General features: G+C 44.7%; 1 protein-coding gene and 1 long non-coding RNA gene across 2 annotated transcripts; both read left to right on the forward strand.

Moving 5' to 3' along the window:
* Positions 1–3645: 3645 nt before the first annotated feature.
* Positions 3646–7668, forward strand: LOC136522021 (uncharacterized). The gene is made up of 3 exons (XR_010775762.1): positions 3646–5421; positions 6616–6677; positions 7356–7668. It is a non-coding gene; the product is annotated as an uncharacterized lncRNA (long non-coding RNA).
* Positions 7669–12000: 4332 nt separating this feature from the next.
* Positions 12001–12759, forward strand: LOC136538490 (alpha-amylase/trypsin inhibitor-like). Its single transcript, XM_066530448.1, has one exon. It carries the CDS (start codon positions 12051–12053, stop codon positions 12735–12737), a length of 687 nt encoding a protein of 228 aa, XP_066386545.1. The 5' UTR covers positions 12001–12050; the 3' UTR covers positions 12738–12759.
* Positions 12760–21614: the final 8855 nt, after the last annotated feature.

Below are 21614 nucleotides of genomic sequence, written 5' to 3' on the forward strand. Positions count from 1 at the left end.
ACAACTCTGGCGTTGCGTTGGGTTTAGGTGATTAAGTTCTGGACCTAATATTGCGTAATTGCGGACGCGGTCAAAGCTTCTGGCTACACTATTTTGACTTAGTCAGATGATCTTTACGGACTGTTTCTGTGTTCTTCGCTTATGGATCACTTCATAATAAGGATATTTTTCTTTGGTCCTCTAGTTACTTAATGCAAAGGAGTGGATTAAGTATGCTTTTCACTCAACACTTCGTAAGGCTATTATTTTTTCCCCAAAATCTTATAATTAGACTAGCTAGTGACAGTGCATTGCATCATGCACATTAAATAAGTGCCATGTAAAACTTGAAAACAGAGAATAAAGCAGAATCCTTGTTAGAGAATATTCCTCAGTCAAATTATAAAATGTTTTAGCTTTTCTCGATACATTGCTTTTACAGTGTATCTAGACAATATATATCTAAGTACATAACAAAAAAAAACCATGAATCTAAAAAAAAAAAACCAAAATGTCATATAGTTTGGAATGGAGATAGTAGGATTTGGGCTCGATATGCAAAACTAGAAAAACCATGCTCATATTTTTGGTCCATCTCATAGTCATATTCTCGTACTATTTTGTCTACTTGTTACAACGTTTTTACCTAGCAAATTTGACCGAGCGCTTTTTTCTAAATAAAAGTTTTAGGGTTACACTAATATAGTTATTTTGTATATGATTATTTTGTAGAAAAAATGAATGGTCAAAGGTGCTACACTAAATTTCTGGTGATAAGCAAACCCAGATAGGGAGACGTAATATAGTAAATATGAAGATTAGTTAGCAGGAAGTAACTTTTTCCCCCTCAAATACGCAAGTGCATTGCGTATCAAGTATTAAGAAGAAAGAAGTTATATGTTACAAGAATGACGTCGCCGGCCGCGGAGTTTCTCCTTGGGGCTACATCTTGACTGGAACAACCTTTGCAGTTATGCGATGCATATGAAGTCCCCCATGCGCCAGCTTCAATCCACCGTTCAGCTTTATATTAGCCTTGATGAGTTGAATCAGGTCGATCATCGTGGATGGCGTCGCTCGGAAGCACCGTGTGTTTCGCTCCTTCTAAATTTGCCAAGAGTCGAACGCGAACAAGGAGTCCATACCTGCACGCTGATCTCCATCCCAGAGCGAGCTTTGCCAAGAGGCAGCAGGTTTGAACTTTGGAGATCACGAAAAATCTGGACCATTTCGTTTAAAAAAATTCAGAGCGCAAATTATGAAACACATGGAGGCCATCGCACAATGTTTGTCAGAAAGTGTATTGCTTTCCGCTTTGTTTTGGAAAGTAAGACCTTTCTTTTTCTCTTGTCACTCGAAGCACGATTATCATTAATTTTGACATGCCAGTTGCCAGCGACGCACTCGCCACAATCATCGGAAGGACCAAGTATTTGGCGCGTCCATCATCCGTGCGTGCACCCATTTCAGCCATTTCTTGACCAATTTGACGTCTACTGCACGCTGTTGTTTGGCAGAAATCTCCGCGCACATGCAACTGCAAATGTTCAAGCAATTCTGGATAAACTTTAGAGTCATCAAATGCAATAACTTCAGCGTAGAAGTCTTGTATACTCGTGCTGATTCGTCAACATGTGTGGAAATTCAACGTGCCCGCGGCGAACAGTTCATTTAATTTCAACATTGTCCCATATTTTCTATCTTGTAATTTGACTTCATTCCTGGAAGAAGCGACATATTACCATTTCAACTACTAGATGGTAAAGTACATTTTTTTACCTCCAACTTACAGAGTAGTCCAATTTTGAATTTTAAACTATGAAATCGGGTAACATACACCGTTCAACTGTCTAAACCGATAAATTTGATCCTCTGGCCAGCTTCAAAACATGGTTTTCTATTTTCTAACAACAATAATAATAGAAATAAGGTTTGATCTCTAGAAATTAATAATTAATTTATTTTAAATCATAAAAATGAAAGTAGTTCCAGTTTCTTCTAAAAATGTCATCTATATGTTGATGCTATATTTAGAGTTATTCATATCTTGTTTTAAATAAACAATGAGTGCAACTATGATCAATAAAGCAATAGGAATAGAAATAAACCAATTCTAAGTACCTGTATATAGATCACAAACAAGTAGTGAACATTTTTAGAAATAATTGGTACTAGTTCATATTTTTCTGATTTAAAATAAATTAATTAATTTTGAATTTTGAGATAGTATATAAGATTTTTATTATTTAAAAAAATAAAACCACCTTTAAAACCGGAGGACCAAATTTATCCGGTTTTCATAATTGGAGGGTGTTTTTTTACCCAGTTTTGTAGTTTAAGGTTGAAAATTAGACTACCACACAAGTTTGAGGGTGAAAATTTTACTTTACCCACTACTGTATGTTCCATAGCCTAGATCGTTTTCGTTTTGTTCTAAATCAAACATTTATAACTTTAACTAAATTATATATACTCCAACATCTGCAACATCAAATTAGTTTCTTTAAATCCATCATAACATATGTCTTGATGATAGTGCATTTATTAGGTATCATGGATGTTAGTATAATTCTCTATAAACTTAGTCAACTGCAGAGAAGCTCCTTAGTTTGTACTTGGAACTGTTTTTTTTTAATAAAGTGCAGTAGGGGCTCAAGCCCCTCCTGTTTTCATCAAAAAAAAAAAAAAAAAAAAAAAAAACTGCAGAGAAGCTTGACTTGGAACATTTTGGAACGAATGGGTATTGCAGAAATCCAATAATAATTTCGTCTATTAAGTACAGAATGCAAGATTTCTTTACACTAGAAACGCGGGCGCGGCAAAGCCGCGCCTTCCCTTTCGATTAGGCCAGTGGCAATAAGAATATAGGTGTAGTGATGAGAAACTCAGCATTTTTTTGTTTATTTTATGATTTTTATGTATTTTCGAGACTTTATCATCGTGAAGGTATAATTTTATTTGCCCCTTAAAAGCATAGGCAAAAGTTTATATGAAAAAATCCTTACTAAAACATGTGATATTATGGATGCACTGCATAGTTCTACTCGTTAGGATTTCAGATCAACTTGATTTTCTAATTTACAATTTTTCTGCGATTTACTATGCAATTTTAAAGTTTCAGCTTTTTTTTTTGAAAAAAAGAGATATAATCAAAGGTGGCCTGTATTTTTATTTGAGAAAAATCTGAGGAGGTTTTCGCAAAAATTACTGAGTGTCTCTGGAGCGCGGGTTGATTTTCGATAAAGTGAAGGTCTTTTTTTGCAAAAAACCTGGAGCCCATCCGTTCTGGACTGCGGGTTGATTTAGAAATAATCTGAGGTGTTTTTTGCAAAATATTCTGAGAGGGCCTCTAGAGCGTGGGTTGATTTCCAAAAAATAGAAGGGGTTTTTCGTAAAATAACCGCGGATCGCCTGATCTGGGCCGTCCGCACGCCCGATCGAACGGCCGGGAAAAACCCGTGACGTGGCACGCTCGCCGGCCACGGTTTGGAGGCAGGATTAATATGTAAAGATGAGCTGTTGTGCAAGTGAATCATGCATGAAGGAGCGAGCATTATACTAGTCGCTACTTTCTCGACATGCGTTATTCAGCCTGTTCGGTTGGTTAACCTGTAGACTGCATCAACCTGGGCAGGCCTGCAGTGGTAGAGCAAGAACATGCCCATAGGCCTGCTGCTGCTGAACGGTGTGACGGGCTGCTCGGGCTGTGGCTTCATGCGGCAGCTAGTCCGTACTCGCCCTGCCGTTGGCAATGAGGATCCTGGAAGCGTTCAGCGGCATCATGCAGGCCTGGCAGACGGCGAGCACGTCGCCGCCCTCGGCGCCGCCGGTGCTGCAGATTGCGCCGGATCCCGGAGCCGGAGATGATGTTGCACTGGCAGCTCTTCTTGCGCGCGCCGGCGCCGGGCATGGTGCTATTGTAGACCAGGCTGCCGGCTGCCGAAGCGCGCGGTCGCCCTTCCCACAGCATGCGACGGGGTAGTTGCTCTTGAGGATGCCGCACACCACGTCGCGTCGGCCTCGATGGCCAGGAAATCCGTGTTCCTGTACTAGTCCGGCACCCGGCGCCCCAGCAGTCCAGCACTCGACCCGGCCGCTGCCCGAGAGGATGCAGGTGGCGTCGTTGCCGAGCGCCATGGTCAGCATGTCGCCCGACAGCTTGTGCGTCGGTACCTCGGGGACGGCGCCGTCGCCCCAACAGGTGAAGCCGCCCTCCGCGTCAACGGCGCAGGCGTGGCAGTGGCTGGTGGCGACATTCTTGAAGGCTGCGGCCGTGGGCGTGAGCGACGGCGCCGAAGCAGCTCATGCTGGTCTTGCCGAGCTTGCTGATGCCGCAGAGGAAGTCGTGGCCCAGTGCGATGCGGGAGAAGTCGAGGGCCTCGAGGCCTTTTGGGAGGTCGAGCCGTCGAGGTGCGGCCACTCCCAGCAGGTGGGGCTGTGGTCGTCGGAGAGGCCGCAAACGTGGCAGCTGCCGGCGTTGAGCGAGTGGGGCGAGGGGCCAGTAGAGGCAGCGGCCGACGGGGCGGGAGCAGTTGGCGGCGAACTCCTCGGAGAAAGACCACCAGCGCATGGCAGCGTGTCCGCCGAGCGGGGCCGTGAGGTCGCACAGGAAGTCAGTCCCGGCTGTGATGGCATGTTGGCAGAGGGGTAGACGAACTGCTCGTCGTCGGGGAGCGAGGTGAAGTGCAGCTTGGAGCCCAATGTTTTCAGATCGTATTATCGAGGCTAGTCGTCTGACCACCGATCAGACGACTAATCGCGATTAGTCGTCGATAAGGGTCGATTAGTCGGTCCTAATCGGTCTAATCGGCTAGTCGGACATTTAGTCGTCCTTGTGCCTAGATGGCCTGATCGACCATGTATATACTATATATATGATGCAAATATATGTAAACATGGCCATAATAAATAGGTAAATGTTAGAGGCAAGCAACCAAGCACAGTTTGGCATGTAATCATGTTTGCAATGAATCATTATCATGGTGATTTGGCCACTTACCTGTAACTGCTGCTTGCTGATGCCTGATGGTGTCATGGTGAGTGCTGACTGCTGACCAAAGAAAAACTAGCTGCTGCTTGCTTGCTGCTGCTTGCTGATGTCTGAACTCTGAAACTGCTGACCAAAGAAAAACTAGCTGCTTGCTGCTGCTTGCTGATGTCTGAACTCTGAATCTGAAATTACAAAGAAGGGGAGGAGACAGGAGCGAGCGGAGGTGGAGCTGCGGACGGAGCTGCTGCGGGCGGAGCTGCGGACGGAGCTGCTGCAGGCGGAGCTGCGGGCGGAGCTGCGGACACCGGCGAGGGGAGCGGACGAAGCTGCGGACGTCGGCGAGGGAGATCCAGAGGCAGGACGCCGGCGGCTGCGAGAGAGAGGCAGAGAGCAGCGAGAGAGAGGCCGCCGGAGGCAGAGAGCAGAGAGAGGCAGAGAGCAACTCCCACCAGGTCACTCACTCCTCTTCTTCTTACCCTAATGGGCCAGCTAAAGGTGGGCCGAATTCTTTAGCTGGGCCAAATTCTCCCTCCCCCGAACTAGTCGTCCGGGTAGTCTGATCGGACGACTAATCGTGATTAGTCGCAACTTATCGGACGATAAGTTTTCTAATCGGTCTAAACTAATCGAGGGCCCTTATCGAGCACCTGGTTACGATAAGGACGACTAATCGCGATTAATCGCGATTAGTCGTCCGATCTGAAAACACTGTTGGAGCCTCGGACCGACTCCAACAAACGACGTTAACGGCGAAAGTAACAGAGTGCTAGATTGCGGAACGGATGCTCACTTTCAATGGTATTTTACGGTGCGATGAACTTTCGATGATATTTTCCGGATCACACGTTCTTTAGGTGCTATGAGACCAATTTTCCCTAGATCTTTTTCACATCTAGTAGTCTTTAGTCTCCCAAACATACTGAAACTTGTGAAATCTAAGCTTAAAAATTCAAATTGTGATAGTGGCACTCAGTGATACTGTTTACTGCTCTTTCTTTAATTCACATGATTGTTCATGAATTTGTCGTTTTCAGATATCATGATTGTTTTGAGCATGTTCAACTGAGTTATTGATAAGCTATAGGGCCTGTTTGGTTTCTATAGGAGCTCCTAAAATTCTTGTCACATCGAATATTTGGACACATGCATGGAGTATTAAATATAGACTAATTACGAAACTAATTGCACAACTTGCGACTAATTTGCGAGACGAATCTTTTAAGCCTAATTAGTCCATGGTTCGACAACGTGGTGCTACAGTAAACATGTGCTAATGACGGATTAATTAGGCTTAAAAAATTCGTCTCGCAAATTAGCCTCCATCTATGTAATTGGTTTTGTAATTAATCTATATTTAATGCTCCTTAGTAGTATCTAAACATTCGATGTGACATGAATTTTAGGAGCGACTGAAGAACCAAACACCCCCATAGCCTAATTCTCACTGTTCCATAACTTGTAGTGTTCTTTCTAGTTGAGGATAACAGTCTTGTAGTGGATATAAACCCTGAATATCATTAATTTTGGGAATTGAGATGATACCCAGTTACCCATACACAACCAGTATTTCTTGTTTCATTCCTACTGGCCACATTGTTTCTTCTTTATCTCAATTCACTAATTTCCTGAGCATCTCTTATTTGCAGGTGCGAACTTTTCAATAAACATCTCGATCAATACGTGAGAACATTAATTTGATGTCATTGAGGTAATTTCTATCCTTGGTGTTTCTTACAGCGCCTCAAATAGTAATTCTTTGAATTCATATGTATTTTGCATCAATGTTTGACAATCTTTTTATGTGATTATACACTTGGGGGTCTTTGCTCATTCCCATTTGTTTCGTATGAACCTTTTGTAAAGAAGTTCTATTGAGTTGACAAAAAAATCGTGACTAAAAATATTTCAGATGCTTTTATTATGTTTCCTTTTATCATCTGGAAACCGAGTTTTACTTGCCCCTAAGGATCTGTCAATAATTTAGGCCATGTTTATCTGAGCTTCTGGCCATTTTTGGACTGCTAGCTTTTGGAAGGTGCAGCCTTTTGGCTTCTGGGAGCTTCTACCTTTTGGACCTCCCAAAAACTAGCAGTCCAAAAGTGTCTAGAAGCTCAAACTAAACATGTTGGCGGGGTGTTCTATTTTTGGTACTATGTCAGAGAGCCATCAAGAGTGAAACATAGTATTTGCTATGCTAAGATGTCTAGGCGTGCATTCCCCTTTGTCCTGGTTATTCAGCTCCGTATTGTGTTCCAGTTTCACACAATGCGGTCATACTGTTTGTCTAGAACTGGCACAACCGAGAAGGCAGGCCGCATGGTAGCTGCCTATATACATATACATATTTCTTTCACACACTTATCACTGCTGAAATGTTTCGTTGCAGGCTATGGGTTGGTGAGGCATTAGGGGGAAAAAAAGGACCATTTCATGATGTCACCATTTCGTGGAAGCGCCGTCTCAGACTCTCAGGGGTGGTAGACTTTTCTGGTGGAAAAAATGTTTTATTCTCATTGTGCTTGCACAGCCGCACCATGGTGCAAAGCTGTTGTCTTGTGTACTGACTAAAATTTGATAGCTCTACTGTGAACAGTTGTTTGTTTGATCATGTCGGATGCACTCGACAGGGAAACTGCATTGTCTCTTCTAATGTGATAAATCTCCATATATATGGTTAATCCACGAGTTATTGCGACACTGTTCAAGGGGTTCCTCGTCAATTAATTATCAGAAGATGACTAGACTGAAGATTAACAAATGAAACAGCATATTTTCTGTTTGAGACATTACAGCTTTAAGGCGTAGTAGCCTAGTCTAAAATTTAGCTATAAACAGCATATTTTCTGTTTGGATCTTTTTCTCTAAACTTTAGAGCTCTAAATTTTAGAGCTAAAGTCTCTAAACAAGTGGGCTAAAGTTGAGCTCTAAATTTTAACCCACCTCACATTAGAGCTTTATATCTCAAAACTGAGCTAAAATGGGCAGGGGATCATACAGTATAAACAACTCTGGCGTTGCGTTGGGTTTAGGTGATTAAGTTCTGGACCTAATATTGCGTAATTGCGGACGCGGTCAAAGCTTCTGGCTACACTATTTTGACTTAGTCAGATGATCTTTACGGACTGTTTCTGTGTTCTTCGCTTATGGATCACTTCATAATAAGGATATTTTTCTTTGGTCCTCTAGTTACTTAATGCAAAGGAGTGGATTAAGTATGCTTTTCACTCAACACTTCGTAAGGCTATTATTTTTTCCCCAAAATCTTATAATTAGACTAGCTAGTGACAGTGCATTGCATCATGCACATTAAATAAGTGCCATGTAAAACTTGAAAACAGAGAATAAAGCAGAATCCTTGTTAGAGAATATTCCTCAGTCAAATTATAAAATGTTTTAGCTTTTCTCGATACATTGCTTTTACAGTGTATCTAGACAATATATATCTAAGTACATAACAAAAAAAAACCATGAATCTAAAAAAAAAAAACCAAAATGTCATATAGTTTGGAATGGAGATAGTAGGATTTGGGCTCGATATGCAAAACTAGAAAAACCATGCTCATATTTTTGGTCCATCTCATAGTCATATTCTCGTACTATTTTGTCTACTTGTTACAACGTTTTTACCTAGCAAATTTGACCGAGCGCTTTTTTCTAAATAAAAGTTTTAGGGTTACACTAATATAGTTATTTTGTATATGATTATTTTGTAGAAAAAATGAATGGTCAAAGGTGCTACACTAAATTTCTGGTGATAAGCAAACCCAGATAGGGAGACGTAATATAGTAAATATGAAGATTAGTTAGCAGGAAGTAACTTTTTCCCCCTCAAATACGCAAGTGCATTGCGTATCAAGTATTAAGAAGAAAGAAGTTATATGTTACAAGAATGACGTCGCCGGCCGCGGAGTTTCTCCTTGGGGCTACATCTTGACTGGAACAACCTTTGCAGTTATGCGATGCATATGAAGTCCCCCATGCGCCAGCTTCAATCCACCGTTCAGCTTTATATTAGCCTTGATGAGTTGAATCAGGTCGATCATCGTGGATGGCGTCGCTCGGAAGCACCGTGTGTTTCGCTCCTTCTAAATTTGCCAAGAGTCGAACGCGAACAAGGAGTCCATACCTGCACGCTGATCTCCATCCCAGAGCGAGCTTTGCCAAGAGGCAGCAGGTTTGAACTTTGGAGATCACGAAAAATCTGGACCATTTCGTTTAAAAAAATTCAGAGCGCAAATTATGAAACACATGGAGGCCATCGCACAATGTTTGTCAGAAAGTGTATTGCTTTCCGCTTTGTTTTGGAAAGTAAGACCTTTCTTTTTCTCTTGTCACTCGAAGCACGATTATCATTAATTTTGACATGCCAGTTGCCAGCGACGCACTCGCCACAATCATCGGAAGGACCAAGTATTTGGCGCGTCCATCATCCGTGCGTGCACCCATTTCAGCCATTTCTTGACCAATTTGACGTCTACTGCACGCTGTTGTTTGGCAGAAATCTCCGCGCACATGCAACTGCAAATGTTCAAGCAATTCTGGATAAACTTTAGAGTCATCAAATGCAATAACTTCAGCGTAGAAGTCTTGTATACTCGTGCTGATTCGTCAACATGTGTGGAAATTCAACGTGCCCGCGGCGAACAGTTCATTTAATTTCAACATTGTCCCATATTTTCTATCTTGTAATTTGACTTCATTCCTGGAAGAAGCGACATATTACCATTTCAACTACTAGATGGTAAAGTACATTTTTTTACCTCCAACTTACAGAGTAGTCCAATTTTGAATTTTAAACTATGAAATCGGGTAACATACACCGTTCAACTGTCTAAACCGATAAATTTGATCCTCTGGCCAGCTTCAAAACATGGTTTTCTATTTTCTAACAACAATAATAATAGAAATAAGGTTTGATCTCTAGAAATTAATAATTAATTTATTTTAAATCATAAAAATGAAAGTAGTTCCAGTTTCTTCTAAAAATGTCATCTATATGTTGATGCTATATTTAGAGTTATTCATATCTTGTTTTAAATAAACAATGAGTGCAACTATGATCAATAAAGCAATAGGAATAGAAATAAACCAATTCTAAGTACCTGTATATAGATCACAAACAAGTAGTGAACATTTTTAGAAATAATTGGTACTAGTTCATATTTTTCTGATTTAAAATAAATTAATTAATTTTGAATTTTGAGATAGTATATAAGATTTTTATTATTTAAAAAAATAAAACCACCTTTAAAACCGGAGGACCAAATTTATCCGGTTTTCATAATTGGAGGGTGTTTTTTTACCCAGTTTTGTAGTTTAAGGTTGAAAATTAGACTACCACACAAGTTTGAGGGTGAAAATTTTACTTTACCCACTACTGTATGTTCCATAGCCTAGATCGTTTTCGTTTTGTTCTAAATCAAACATTTATAACTTTAACTAAATTATATATACTCCAACATCTGCAACATCAAATTAGTTTCTTTAAATCCATCATAACATATGTCTTGATGATAGTGCATTTATTAGGTATCATGGATGTTAGTATAATTCTCTATAAACTTAGTCAACTGCAGAGAAGCTCCTTAGTTTGTACTTGGAACTGTTTTTTTTTAATAAAGTGCAGTAGGGGCTCAAGCCCCTCCTGTTTTCATCAAAAAAAAAAAAAAAAAAAAAAAAAACTGCAGAGAAGCTTGACTTGGAACATTTTGGAACGAATGGGTATTGCAGAAATCCAATAATAATTTCGTCTATTAAGTACAGAATGCAAGATTTCTTTACACTAGAAACGCGGGCGCGGCAAAGCCGCGCCTTCCCTTTCGATTAGGCCAGTGGCAATAAGAATATAGGTGTAGTGATGAGAAACTCAGCATTTTTTTGTTTATTTTATGATTTTTATGTATTTTCGAGACTTTATCATCGTGAAGGTATAATTTTATTTGCCCCTTAAAAGCATAGGCAAAAGTTTATATGAAAAAATCCTTACTAAAACATGTGATATTATGGATGCACTGCATAGTTCTACTCGTTAGGATTTCAGATCAACTTGATTTTCTAATTTACAATTTTTCTGCGATTTACTATGCAATTTTAAAGTTTCAGCTTTTTTTTTTGAAAAAAAGAGATATAATCAAAGGTGGCCTGTATTTTTATTTGAGAAAAATCTGAGGAGGTTTTCGCAAAAATTACTGAGTGTCTCTGGAGCGCGGGTTGATTTTCGATAAAGTGAAGGTCTTTTTTTGCAAAAAACCTGGAGCCCATCCGTTCTGGACTGCGGGTTGATTTAGAAATAATCTGAGGTGTTTTTTGCAAAATATTCTGAGAGGGCCTCTAGAGCGTGGGTTGATTTCCAAAAAATAGAAGGGGTTTTTCGTAAAATAACCGCGGATCGCCTGATCTGGGCCGTCCGCACGCCCGATCGAACGGCCGGGAAAAACCCGTGACGTGGCACGCTCGCCGGCCACGGTTTGGAGGCAGGATTAATATGTAAAGATGAGCTGTTGTGCAAGTGAATCATGCATGAAGGAGCGAGCATTATACTAGTCGCTACTTTCTCGACATGCGTTATTCAGCCTGTTCGGTTGGTTGGTTCGTATCGTTATTGGTTCGTGAAGAAGTACTGCTGGCTGGTTTGTGTGAGAGAAAAATACAGTTCCGGCTACGATCGTTTACGACAAGCCACAGCCAAACGAACATGCTGATTGTCGAAAAACCAAGCAGTAATGGACGTAATATCGATCGACAAAATCCACATCGAGTTTGGCAGTGTAAATTGGATCCAGTGCATAACTATAATTCCAATGCCATACGTATAGTACTACTATTTAACAGTTGCAGACGAGCGTATGTATGCCAGGAAGACAAAGCTACGACGATTCGGATTATCCAATCAAGCTGCCTTGCCAAACTCGTGGAAGCTTAGAAACTCGGCGAGAAAATTCTAGCACGCAAATGTTGAATTCTTCCAGTTCATGCACACCGCCACAGCTATATATATACTCATCCGTTCCCTCCACTATGCATCACTGCAACATACAAACTAGACAGTTGGAGGGGAATCGGAGCAGCAGACAGAGAAACAATGGCTTCTTCCGTCCTCCCGCTCGTCCTTGTCCTCCTCGCTGCCGCTGCCGCTGCCGACGCGGCCACCTTCACCGTAACCAACAACTGCCCGTACACCGTGTGGGCGGCAGCGGTGCCGGGCGGCGGGCAGCAGCTGGACAACGGGCAGACGTGGAGCATCGACGTGCCGGCGGGCACCACGGGCGGCCGCGTGTGGGCGCGCACGGGCTGCTCCTTCGACGGCAGCGGCAACGGGCGGTGCCAGACGGGCGACTGCGGCGGCGTGCTGCAGTGCACGCAGTACGGGCAGCCGCCCAACACGCTGGCCGAGTACGGGCTGAACCAGTTCCAAGGGCTCGACTTCTTCGACATCTCCCTGGTGGACGGCTTCAACGTGCCCCTGGACTTCCTCCCCGCCGGCGACGGCTCCGGGTGCCCCAAGGGCGGGCCGCGGTGCGACGCCGACGTCACGTCGCAGTGCCCCGCCGCGCTGCAGGCCCCCGGCGGCTGCGACAACCCTTGCACCGTGTTCAAGACCGACGAGTACTGCTGCACCGGCTCGGCGGCGAACAGCTGCGGGCCCACCGACTACTCCAGGTTCTTCAAGGGGCTGTGCCCGGACGCCTACAGCTACCCCAAGGACGACGCCACCAGCACCTACACTTGCCCCGGCGGCACCAACTACAACGTCGTCTTCTGCCCATAAGCGTGAGCTCGATCGAGCTGAACGTACCTAGTTGACCCACTAGACGTGAAAAATAAATAAACTAGCACAAATGAATAAGTTATGAATAACTTGTGCAAGAACAATTGATACACCATGCTCCACGTAGCATGACATGGTATGTACACTTACTACACGCGAGTACGTCGGACATTTCTATGTACCCTTTATTTCCATTGTTCTAGCTAGTTTCCACGTCAGCCAATCTTGGTGTTGTGGCGTAGGCTTGCTTGCAAGATGAAGCAAGGGAAGCTTCTAATAGTCGATCGTCTCTTTGATTCCCTTGCCTTCTCTTCAATTATTCCCTCTGTTTTTCCATTCGAAGCAGGGAGGGTTGTCCTTGTCCACAGAAGACCTCGATCTTGTGGTGACGACGTTGATCAGGTGTATGGAGCAATCACTACTAGAGGCGCATGCTTTGCCGAGGGCCTCTGACTAGAAACCCTCGGCAAAGGCTTTGCTGAGGGCTGCCCTCGGCAAAGATCCCTCGGGGAATTTTTAGACGGCGAAGGGGTCTTTGCCGAGGGCCCTTTATCGGGCACTCGGCAAAGCCTTTGCCGAGGGCCAGGATCACCCTCGGCAAAGAAAAGACGCCGTCAGATGCCGGCACCGTAGGCGGTTTCTTTGCCGAGGGCCGACCCTCGGCAAAGAAATGGTTTTTTTTTTGAATTTGTTTCCCGAGGGCCGACCCTCGGCAAATAAAAGTTTTTATTTTTTTTTAAATCTTTGCCGAGGGCCTCCTCTATGGCCCTCGGCAAAGAAATATTCAGGATTTTTTAAAATTCTTTGCCGAGGGCCGGCCCTCGGCAAAGAAATGGTTTTTTTGAATTTTAACCCTTTGCCGAGGGCCTACTCCCTGGCCCTCGGCAAAGAAATTTTCAGGATTTTTTAAAAATTCTTTGCCGAGGGCCGGCCCTCGGCAAAGAAATGGTTTTTTGAATTTTTTAACCCTTTGCCGAGGGCCTACTCCCTGGCCCTCGGCAAAGAAATTGGCAGGATTTTTTAAAAATTCTTTGCCGAGGGCCGGCCCTCGGTAAAGAAATGGTTTTTTGAATTTTTTTAACCCTTTGCCGAGGGCCTACTCCCTGGCCCTCGGCAAAGAAATTGACAGGATTTTTTCCAGAAAATCTTTGCCGAGGGCTATTGCTTGGGCCCTCGGCAAAGGGCACTTCTTTGCCGAGGGCCTTGGTCATTGCCCTCGGCAAAGAGGCAGAAATTTAAATTTTTTTTTTGTTTTTTGCATTCCATCGACACAAGCATTTCATATATATACATATATATATATCACACAGAACCCATTTTCTCACAATATATGACAACCATAATTGTGAACCACAAATCACAATATATTACAACGACAAGTCACATGTTCATCATCATTCACATGTTTATTACGACAAGTTAATAAAATCCAAGCACAAGTCACAACCATAAATCACAAATCACGCTAAAATCCAACCACATCACCTAGCACGAGTCCTCATCAAGCTAGCCTATGAGGCGATGGTGAAGGAAAAGCAGGATCACCCGGTGACGCACTAGCGGGTTGATTGGAACCCGCGGACTGAAGCTGCACAAAGGAGCAGAGATTGCATGTGTGAGTAATCCGGGAAAACAGTTTTGAAACTTAGAGATTGCATTTAGTATTGTAGGAATACAAAAAGATTAGACTAAATTGAAAATTTCGGCAGCACCTCCCCTGCACGGGGAGGTTTCCAAAACCTGCAAGAAACGACGGCACGAACGCCGACATCCATAACGGCACGAACGCCGACATCCACAACGGCACGAAGGCCGACATACATGCAAAGCACAAGCGAAAAGTGAACTTTCATACTTACAGGAGTAGCTGCAGGAGTAGGAGGTGGAGGAGCTGAAAACTGCATAGGTACACCCGATGCTTGCCCAAGACTTTGCATGATCACCATCATCTCCGCCATCTGCTTCTGCGCGGCCTCGAACGCGACCTTCTGGGCCTGCAGCTGTGCGGTCAGCTCCGCGTTCTGCTCTTGACTTTGCCTTTTTGTTTCTTGCAGCTCGGCCTGCAATATTTCACTCCAATGTATCAGTAATGCAAATCTAATTTAGGTGTTTAAATATGTACGTACGATGAGTAAAACATGAATTACCTGGAGTGCTTGGACCTGCTGCAGTGCTGGAGACGGCCGTGGACGTATGGGCTGGCTGGAGCTCGTGCTCCGTGCTCGGATAGCGTCGAGGGAGGGAACAGTGGTGGAGTCGACGGCAGAACCGCGACGTCGACGAAGACGATCGGGGTCCTCCGGGTCCCCTCCGACGTACTCTTCTCCTGCATAAAAAGACAATAGGTTATTTTTTGTTCAAAATTTTGGCAGCACCTCCCCTGCACGGGGAGATTTCCAAAACCTGCAAAAAAACGACACGATGGCCGACATTCACAACGGCACGAAGGCCGACAACCACAACGGCACGAAGGCCCTCATATCAACTTACGGCACAAAGGCCCACACAACCAAAACGGCACGAAGGCCGACAACCACAACGGCACGAAGGCCCTCATAACAACTTACGGCACGAAGGCCCACACAACCACATACGGCACGAAGGCCGACAACGAGAGTTTTACCTAGGGTTGCGGTGGAGTCGGGCGTCGCGGTGCGGAGGTCACTTTCTTCTCCGGCGAGGTCGAGCGGCGTCGGAGTACTCCTCTCCCCCTCTTCCCTTTCTTCTCTCCTTTTCCCCTTCTTCTCCTTCTCTTCCCCTTCCTCCTTCTCCTCTTCTTCTCCTTTTCTTCCCCTTCCTCCTTCTCCTCTTCTCCTTCTCTTCTTCCTCCAACTTCACCCTCTGCCTCCTCCCCTCCAACAGCAGCCGACGACGGAGGCGGCCTGGGGGCTGGGGTCGGGGCGGGAAAGGACCGGTGAGGGGAGCACCGGAGGGCCGGCCGGGGCTGTCGACCTCCCCTGTGCTCGACGGAGACGGGGACGGAGGCAGGGTGCGACCTCGGCCGGCACTGGGCCGTGGTGGGGCGGCGGGGCGCGCTGGTGGGGCGCCGGGGCGCGCTGGGCGCCGGGGCGGGCGCGTGCTGCCTTCCGGCGCAGTCTGATCGCGGGTGCGCTCGCTTTCTGGCAGCTGGCGCGCCGGAGCGAGCTCTGGCAGCGTCCCCCTCTGTGCGGTGGGGGATGATTGAGCGGGGCGCTCTTTGCGGGCGCGGCGGATGGCGGAGCGGGCGGTGGGGTGGAGCGTAGGGGTCTTGCATCGGCTCTCCGGGCGGGCTTGAGCGACCGTGAGCGGCCTCGTCTTGGCGAGCCTCTTCTCTGGCGTCTGAGGGAACGTGTCGCTCTTGAGAGGTACGCCAGCGGTTCGTCGCGTTCTCGGTTGTCGTTCCTCGTGTGCTTTCGGTGGGTGACGCAGGGGTGACCGCATGCACGCGCGGAGGTGGGGAGCGCGGGGCCTCTCCCGGCTCGGGGGCCAGGCGGCAGCGCGGCGGCTGCGGCGGGTAGCTGGCGGCGGTTCTGGAGGCCCGGTGCTCCGGGTCTCCGGGGAGGGCGGGCCAAAGCTCTCGCCAGCGCGCTCGCGACACTCGGCGGGGTGGGCGCGCGGCGTGTGCGTGGACGCTGCGGGGGCCGGGGCTCGATGCCGGGCGCGTGGGGAGGGAGACGACGGTCGACGTTTTTTTTTTTAAAATTTTCGATCGGGAATTTGGGCTGCGTCCCGATTTAGGGTTCGGTCCTTTGCCGAGGGCCCAGATGCACGGCCCTCGGCAAAGATTTTTTTATTTTTATTTTTAAAATTCTTTGCCGAGGGCCACGGGGAAGGCCCTCGGCAAAGAGCCCTCAGCAATTTTTTTGTGTTCGGTCCTTTGCCGAGGGCCCAGATCCACGGCCCTCGGCAAAGATTTTTTATTTTTAATTTTAAAATTCTTTGCCGAGGGCCACAGGTCAGGCCCTCGGCAAAGAGCCCTCGGCAATTTTTTTTTTTGGTTTTTTTAGCCCAGTTTTTTTGTGGTGCTACAATACATTGTTTTGAACTCAATTTTAAAATTCAGGCCAATTTTGATTTTGTTTTGTATATTTCCTTAATTTATTTCGATTCTTCGATTTTTTTTGAATATGTCAAATTTGAACTGCAGGTGCATGGAATATTGCAATGTAGTGTTTCGAAAAATGTTATTCATGTTAATTGGTGCATGTTGAGTCCCTATCCACGAGCTCGCATCAAATTTTCACGCATCTTTTCGCGTAACATGGCGACCGACTTGCCGAGAAAGTGTTTTAAAATTATATAAAATCCATACGAAGTTCGAAAATCACGAAACTTGGCGAGATGTCATGTTATCGCATGTGTAGGCTGTGGTAAAAAATTGAGAATGGTTCGAGCGAGTTGCGACGTCGGATGCCTGAAACCCAGACATCTCCATGTGGAGATGTCTGGTATGGAGATGTCTGGGTTTCAGGCATCCGACGTCGCAACTCGCTCGAACCATTCTCAATTTTTTACCACAGCCTACACATGCGATAACATGACATCTCGCCAAGTTTCGTGATTTTCGAACTTCGTATGGATTTTATATAATTTTAAAACACTTTCTCGGCAAGTCGGTCGCCATGTTACGCGAACAAGATGCGTGAAAATTTGATGCGAGCTCGTGGATAGGGACTCAACATGCACCAATTAACATGAATAACATTTTTCGAAACACTACATTGCAATATTCCATGCACCTGCAGTTCAAATTTGACATATTCAAAAAAAATCGAAGAATCGAAATAAATTAAGGAAATATACAAAACAAAATCAAAATTGGCCTGAATTTTAAAATTGAGTTCAAAACAATGTATTGTAGCACCACAAAAAAACTGGGCTAAAAAAACCAAAAAAAAAAATTGCCGAGGGCTCTTTGCCGAGGGCCTAACCTGTGGCCCTCGGCAAAGAATTTTAAAATTAAAAATAAAAAATCTTTGCCGAGGGCCTATCCTGGCCCTCGGCAAAGGTCCTCTTTGCCGAGGGCCTAGCCTCGGGCCCTCGGCAAAGCCGATTTATAAAAAAAAAATTTGGCCGAAAACTGGTTTTTAAAAAATCTTTGCCGAGGGCCTGGTCTGGGGCCCTCGGCAAAGACTTAAAAAAAAATTTGCCGAACCTTTGCCGAGGGCCTAACGGGTGGCCCTCGGCAAAGTTTGACGGGAAATGGCCGCCGTGACCCAACGGACCTACTTTGCCGAGGGTATCTTTGCCGAGGGCCGAGGCCCTCGGCAAAGATTTGATTTGCCGTGGGCCTGTCTTTGCCGAGGGTCGTACCCTCGGCAAAGGCCTCTTTGCCGAGGGCCGTTATTTGCCGAGGGCTCCTTTGTCTGGCCCTCGGCAAAAAGTCTCTTTGCCGAGTGCCCGATATTTGGCCCTCGGCAAAGCCTCAGGCCCTCGGCAAAGTACGCGTTTCCAGTAGTGAATATATTTATATTTTATATAGTCCAATATAAAAGGCACCATCAATTTATAACATAACATACTAATTAGAGGTCGTTTGGCACTGCGTCTGCTCTAGCTTCTTGTGGCTCTTACCACATAGCCGTGCTAAATGCTGCACCTGAAAATAGCTCTTACGAAGAAATCCTGAGGAGTCGAAGTCATTTTTCTACTAAAGAGTCGGAGCTGCGAAAACGTGACCTCTCAAGACTCCTTTCTCACAAACTTGATATAAATCATAACAAAACTACAGGTGAACCATTTTTTTGTAAATGTCTTTCGAAACCGCTACCACAAAATGTGCCAAAGCTGGTGGAGCTTTACCAAATTGACCCTAAATTTTGGTGCTACCTCCAGTCACAAAACTTGTTGGTCTGACCTTAAAAATAAAAAAATGTCAATAACTATTTTTGTTTATTCTAGCAGGATTCGTTTATATGTGTGGATTCGTGTTAAACAATACTTGGAACAGACCAAGAGAAACCAGCTAAATGATAATTTCAATTTATATTAGGTAGAGAAACTAGCTAACGACTAATTAATTTTTAGATAGGACAAAAAGAAGAGTCTAATAAGCATGTCTATTTTATGGATTTTTTTGTCTAATCAAAAGGAACACGTATATGTCGTTCCTCTAAGCTAGCAAGTAACAAAGAGGGGAGGGTCTTCAGTTCTTCACAAAGTTTGGGTGGTGTTTCCGGAATCGAATTGAAGCGTAGCTTTTTGTTCTTTTCTAGTTGTTGGTCGCTCGTCCTTGTTGGGCTGAACTCTATTACTTGCTTTCTTTCATCTCCTAGTTGTGAGAACTTAAGCCTTATTGCTTTGTTTTGTGTTTGACACTCGGCCGTGTAATATCTTCGGATGGTAGAGGCTAGAACTTTGTTCCATTTGTTACAAAAGAAAGAGGAGAGGAAGGGAGAGTGATAGCAGAGAGAGAGGAGATGAGGGATGGAGAGTGGAGAGGACAATGGAGAAAGGGAGATGGACAGATAAGTGTGTGTGTGTGGTGTGTGTATGTGTGTGTGGTGGGGTGGGTGTGTGTGTGTGTGGGGGGGGGGGGGGGGGGGGGGGGGGGTGGGGGGGGGGGGGGGGAGAAATGGACATTAAAAGAACAAGTTTATGTTTTCCTTGGATGCAGAAGATATTAATATAACTTAGTTGATAGACCAATTAGTGAGATTATGGAAGATCTCTTGTTGTTTATAACTTTATATATGTATAAACTTAAGTTGGAACGAGAGAGAAATGCGAGATAGAGAAAAAAGGTGACAAAAAAAAGAGAGTAGGAGATGGGAAGGCATGGATGCAAACTATCCATTCAACTTAACTAATTAATTTGATGGAGAGGGGAGAGGAAGTGACGGATGAAGCGGGGGATACCAGTGATTCAGCATGGATAGGGATATCCAGATTTCAAGAGTTTGTGCATACTTGCTTTCAAGCAAATCCCATATGGGATATGGGGATATCCGGCATCCAACCGACTTTGACCAGTGCAGCAAAATCTCTGTGCATATCCTCTGCTCTAGCTGGGATTAGATTGTTAGAATATCATCACAGGCCTAAACCACAGGCTTGACATTAGGAGATGATCCATGCGTGCACGCGCCTGCACGTAGCAGGTACCCTGCCCGCGCACGCGATACTTCCCCTTGAGCCCGGTCAGTGGACGCGGAATAAAATGGTCAGCTCGACCGCACCGCACCGGCCGGGAGACCCAGCCCCCGCTCGCGATTTGCGTCTTCAACGCCGCTACGGCCTGCGGTCCGCCGCCGCCTGGCTCAGTGGAACGGCAACAACTTGTGGAAACCGTGGAAGCGCTTGCTAACCGCACTGAAGGCCGCAGCTACGAAGTCAGCCTCAGCCCACAGAAATGAAATGATTCGCCCACCGCGGCCTGTTTCGTTTTGGTGCCTACGGAGCCCATCAAGGCTCGAAGGTTCACATAAAACCAGGAAGTGGAATTACAAAATAATAACAAGTCATAAACGGAATTCAGTTTTTCCAAACAGAAATGGAATTTAATACATGCTATCTCTGTGAGCACTTCCGAAAATACGAGCACTCATACCAAATCGTTGACTTTTGAACCAGATAGACAGCTTTCACAACAAACAATCTAACCAGTTAAGCTAAGCTCAGTTCACTGAAGCGAAAAACTGCTCCAGTTCATATTATGCAGTTTCTAACACACTCGCTACGCCCTTAACCCCGCCACAAGGAGAAAAAAAAATAGCTTACAATTCTTTTAAATTTCGGCCTCTGCATGAGGTTTGCAAACAACCAATTCTTATTACAGTTTCAACCATCAATTGTTTCTATAAAGCTCACAAAAGCGAAACCAAACGAGAGAACGCCTAACTAAGCACTAATCCTTTTAAAATACGACTATCCGCGAAGATCTCCAGAGTTAAAGTCTCTAACGTGTAACATGCCCACTTCACAAGTGACCTGTTACTTTCCTTTTGTAGGATGTTCCAAATCCAATAAGTTATGCTGAAGATAACCTGCAAGTATGAGTACAATCTTTTTTTTTTTCAAAAGTCACATCATTTCTACCAACTTAAGACTACAACTAAAAGAACGTCACAGAAACAAAATCCACTTTCTAGTCTAGAACAAGAAAAAACAATGGAAGAGGGCACTTATAGCTATTTCTGTTTTTGGCAGTTTGGCACATGAACCTGTTTATCAGATCACATGTATTCAGGATATGTGGCAACGTGATACAATATCCGTTCCAATCAACAAAATATATGGCCTCCTTTGAGTCTTTGACCTCCTCTCTTCGGTTCAAAATATATAATCCAGACTTTCCTAATTTGTGGTTTTTGTATGATTCAAGTAAAGAGGCTAACAAAATAGTGTAATAGTGGCATTGTCCCTTTGACCTTCTCTCTGGGGTCTGAGATGATTTGAAACGTGGCATTTTTTACATCGGCGCTACTAGCACCCAGACGTCCGGCACCTAGCTGCATCCGGACGCAGGTCCTAGACATCCAATTCGACCAAACCGTTAGATCCCGCTTCTTCCTCTACACACGTTTCGGTCCGCACCAAAGAGCACGCAGCAGGACACCGCACCCTCATCTCCGTGGCACCACGTACCCCACCACGCCCCTATCCCCGTCCGTCCTAGAGGTCATATTTTCTCATTGGGTTTCCTCAATATAATCTCGTACAACATAAAGAATATCATACTGCAACATCTCAAACAGTAGTAATGCAACATCGCAAAATCAACCATGAAACATGAAAATGGAAACATCTCAAATCACCTTTCAGTGCTGCAACATTTGAAAAAGGTAACTTCAACAATTAAATTGGCTTGCCACAACACGTAGAAAAAGTTAAAACTCACGAGTTGCAATATTAAAGGAAAAATACAATCCTAACATTAAAACTCCCTTTCTGCAACAC

The sequence above is a fragment of the Miscanthus floridulus genome, chromosome 2 (genome assembly GCF_019320115.1).
Source record: "Miscanthus floridulus cultivar M001 chromosome 2, ASM1932011v1, whole genome shotgun sequence".
Classification (NCBI taxonomy): domain Eukaryota; kingdom Viridiplantae; phylum Streptophyta; class Magnoliopsida; order Poales; family Poaceae; genus Miscanthus; species Miscanthus floridulus.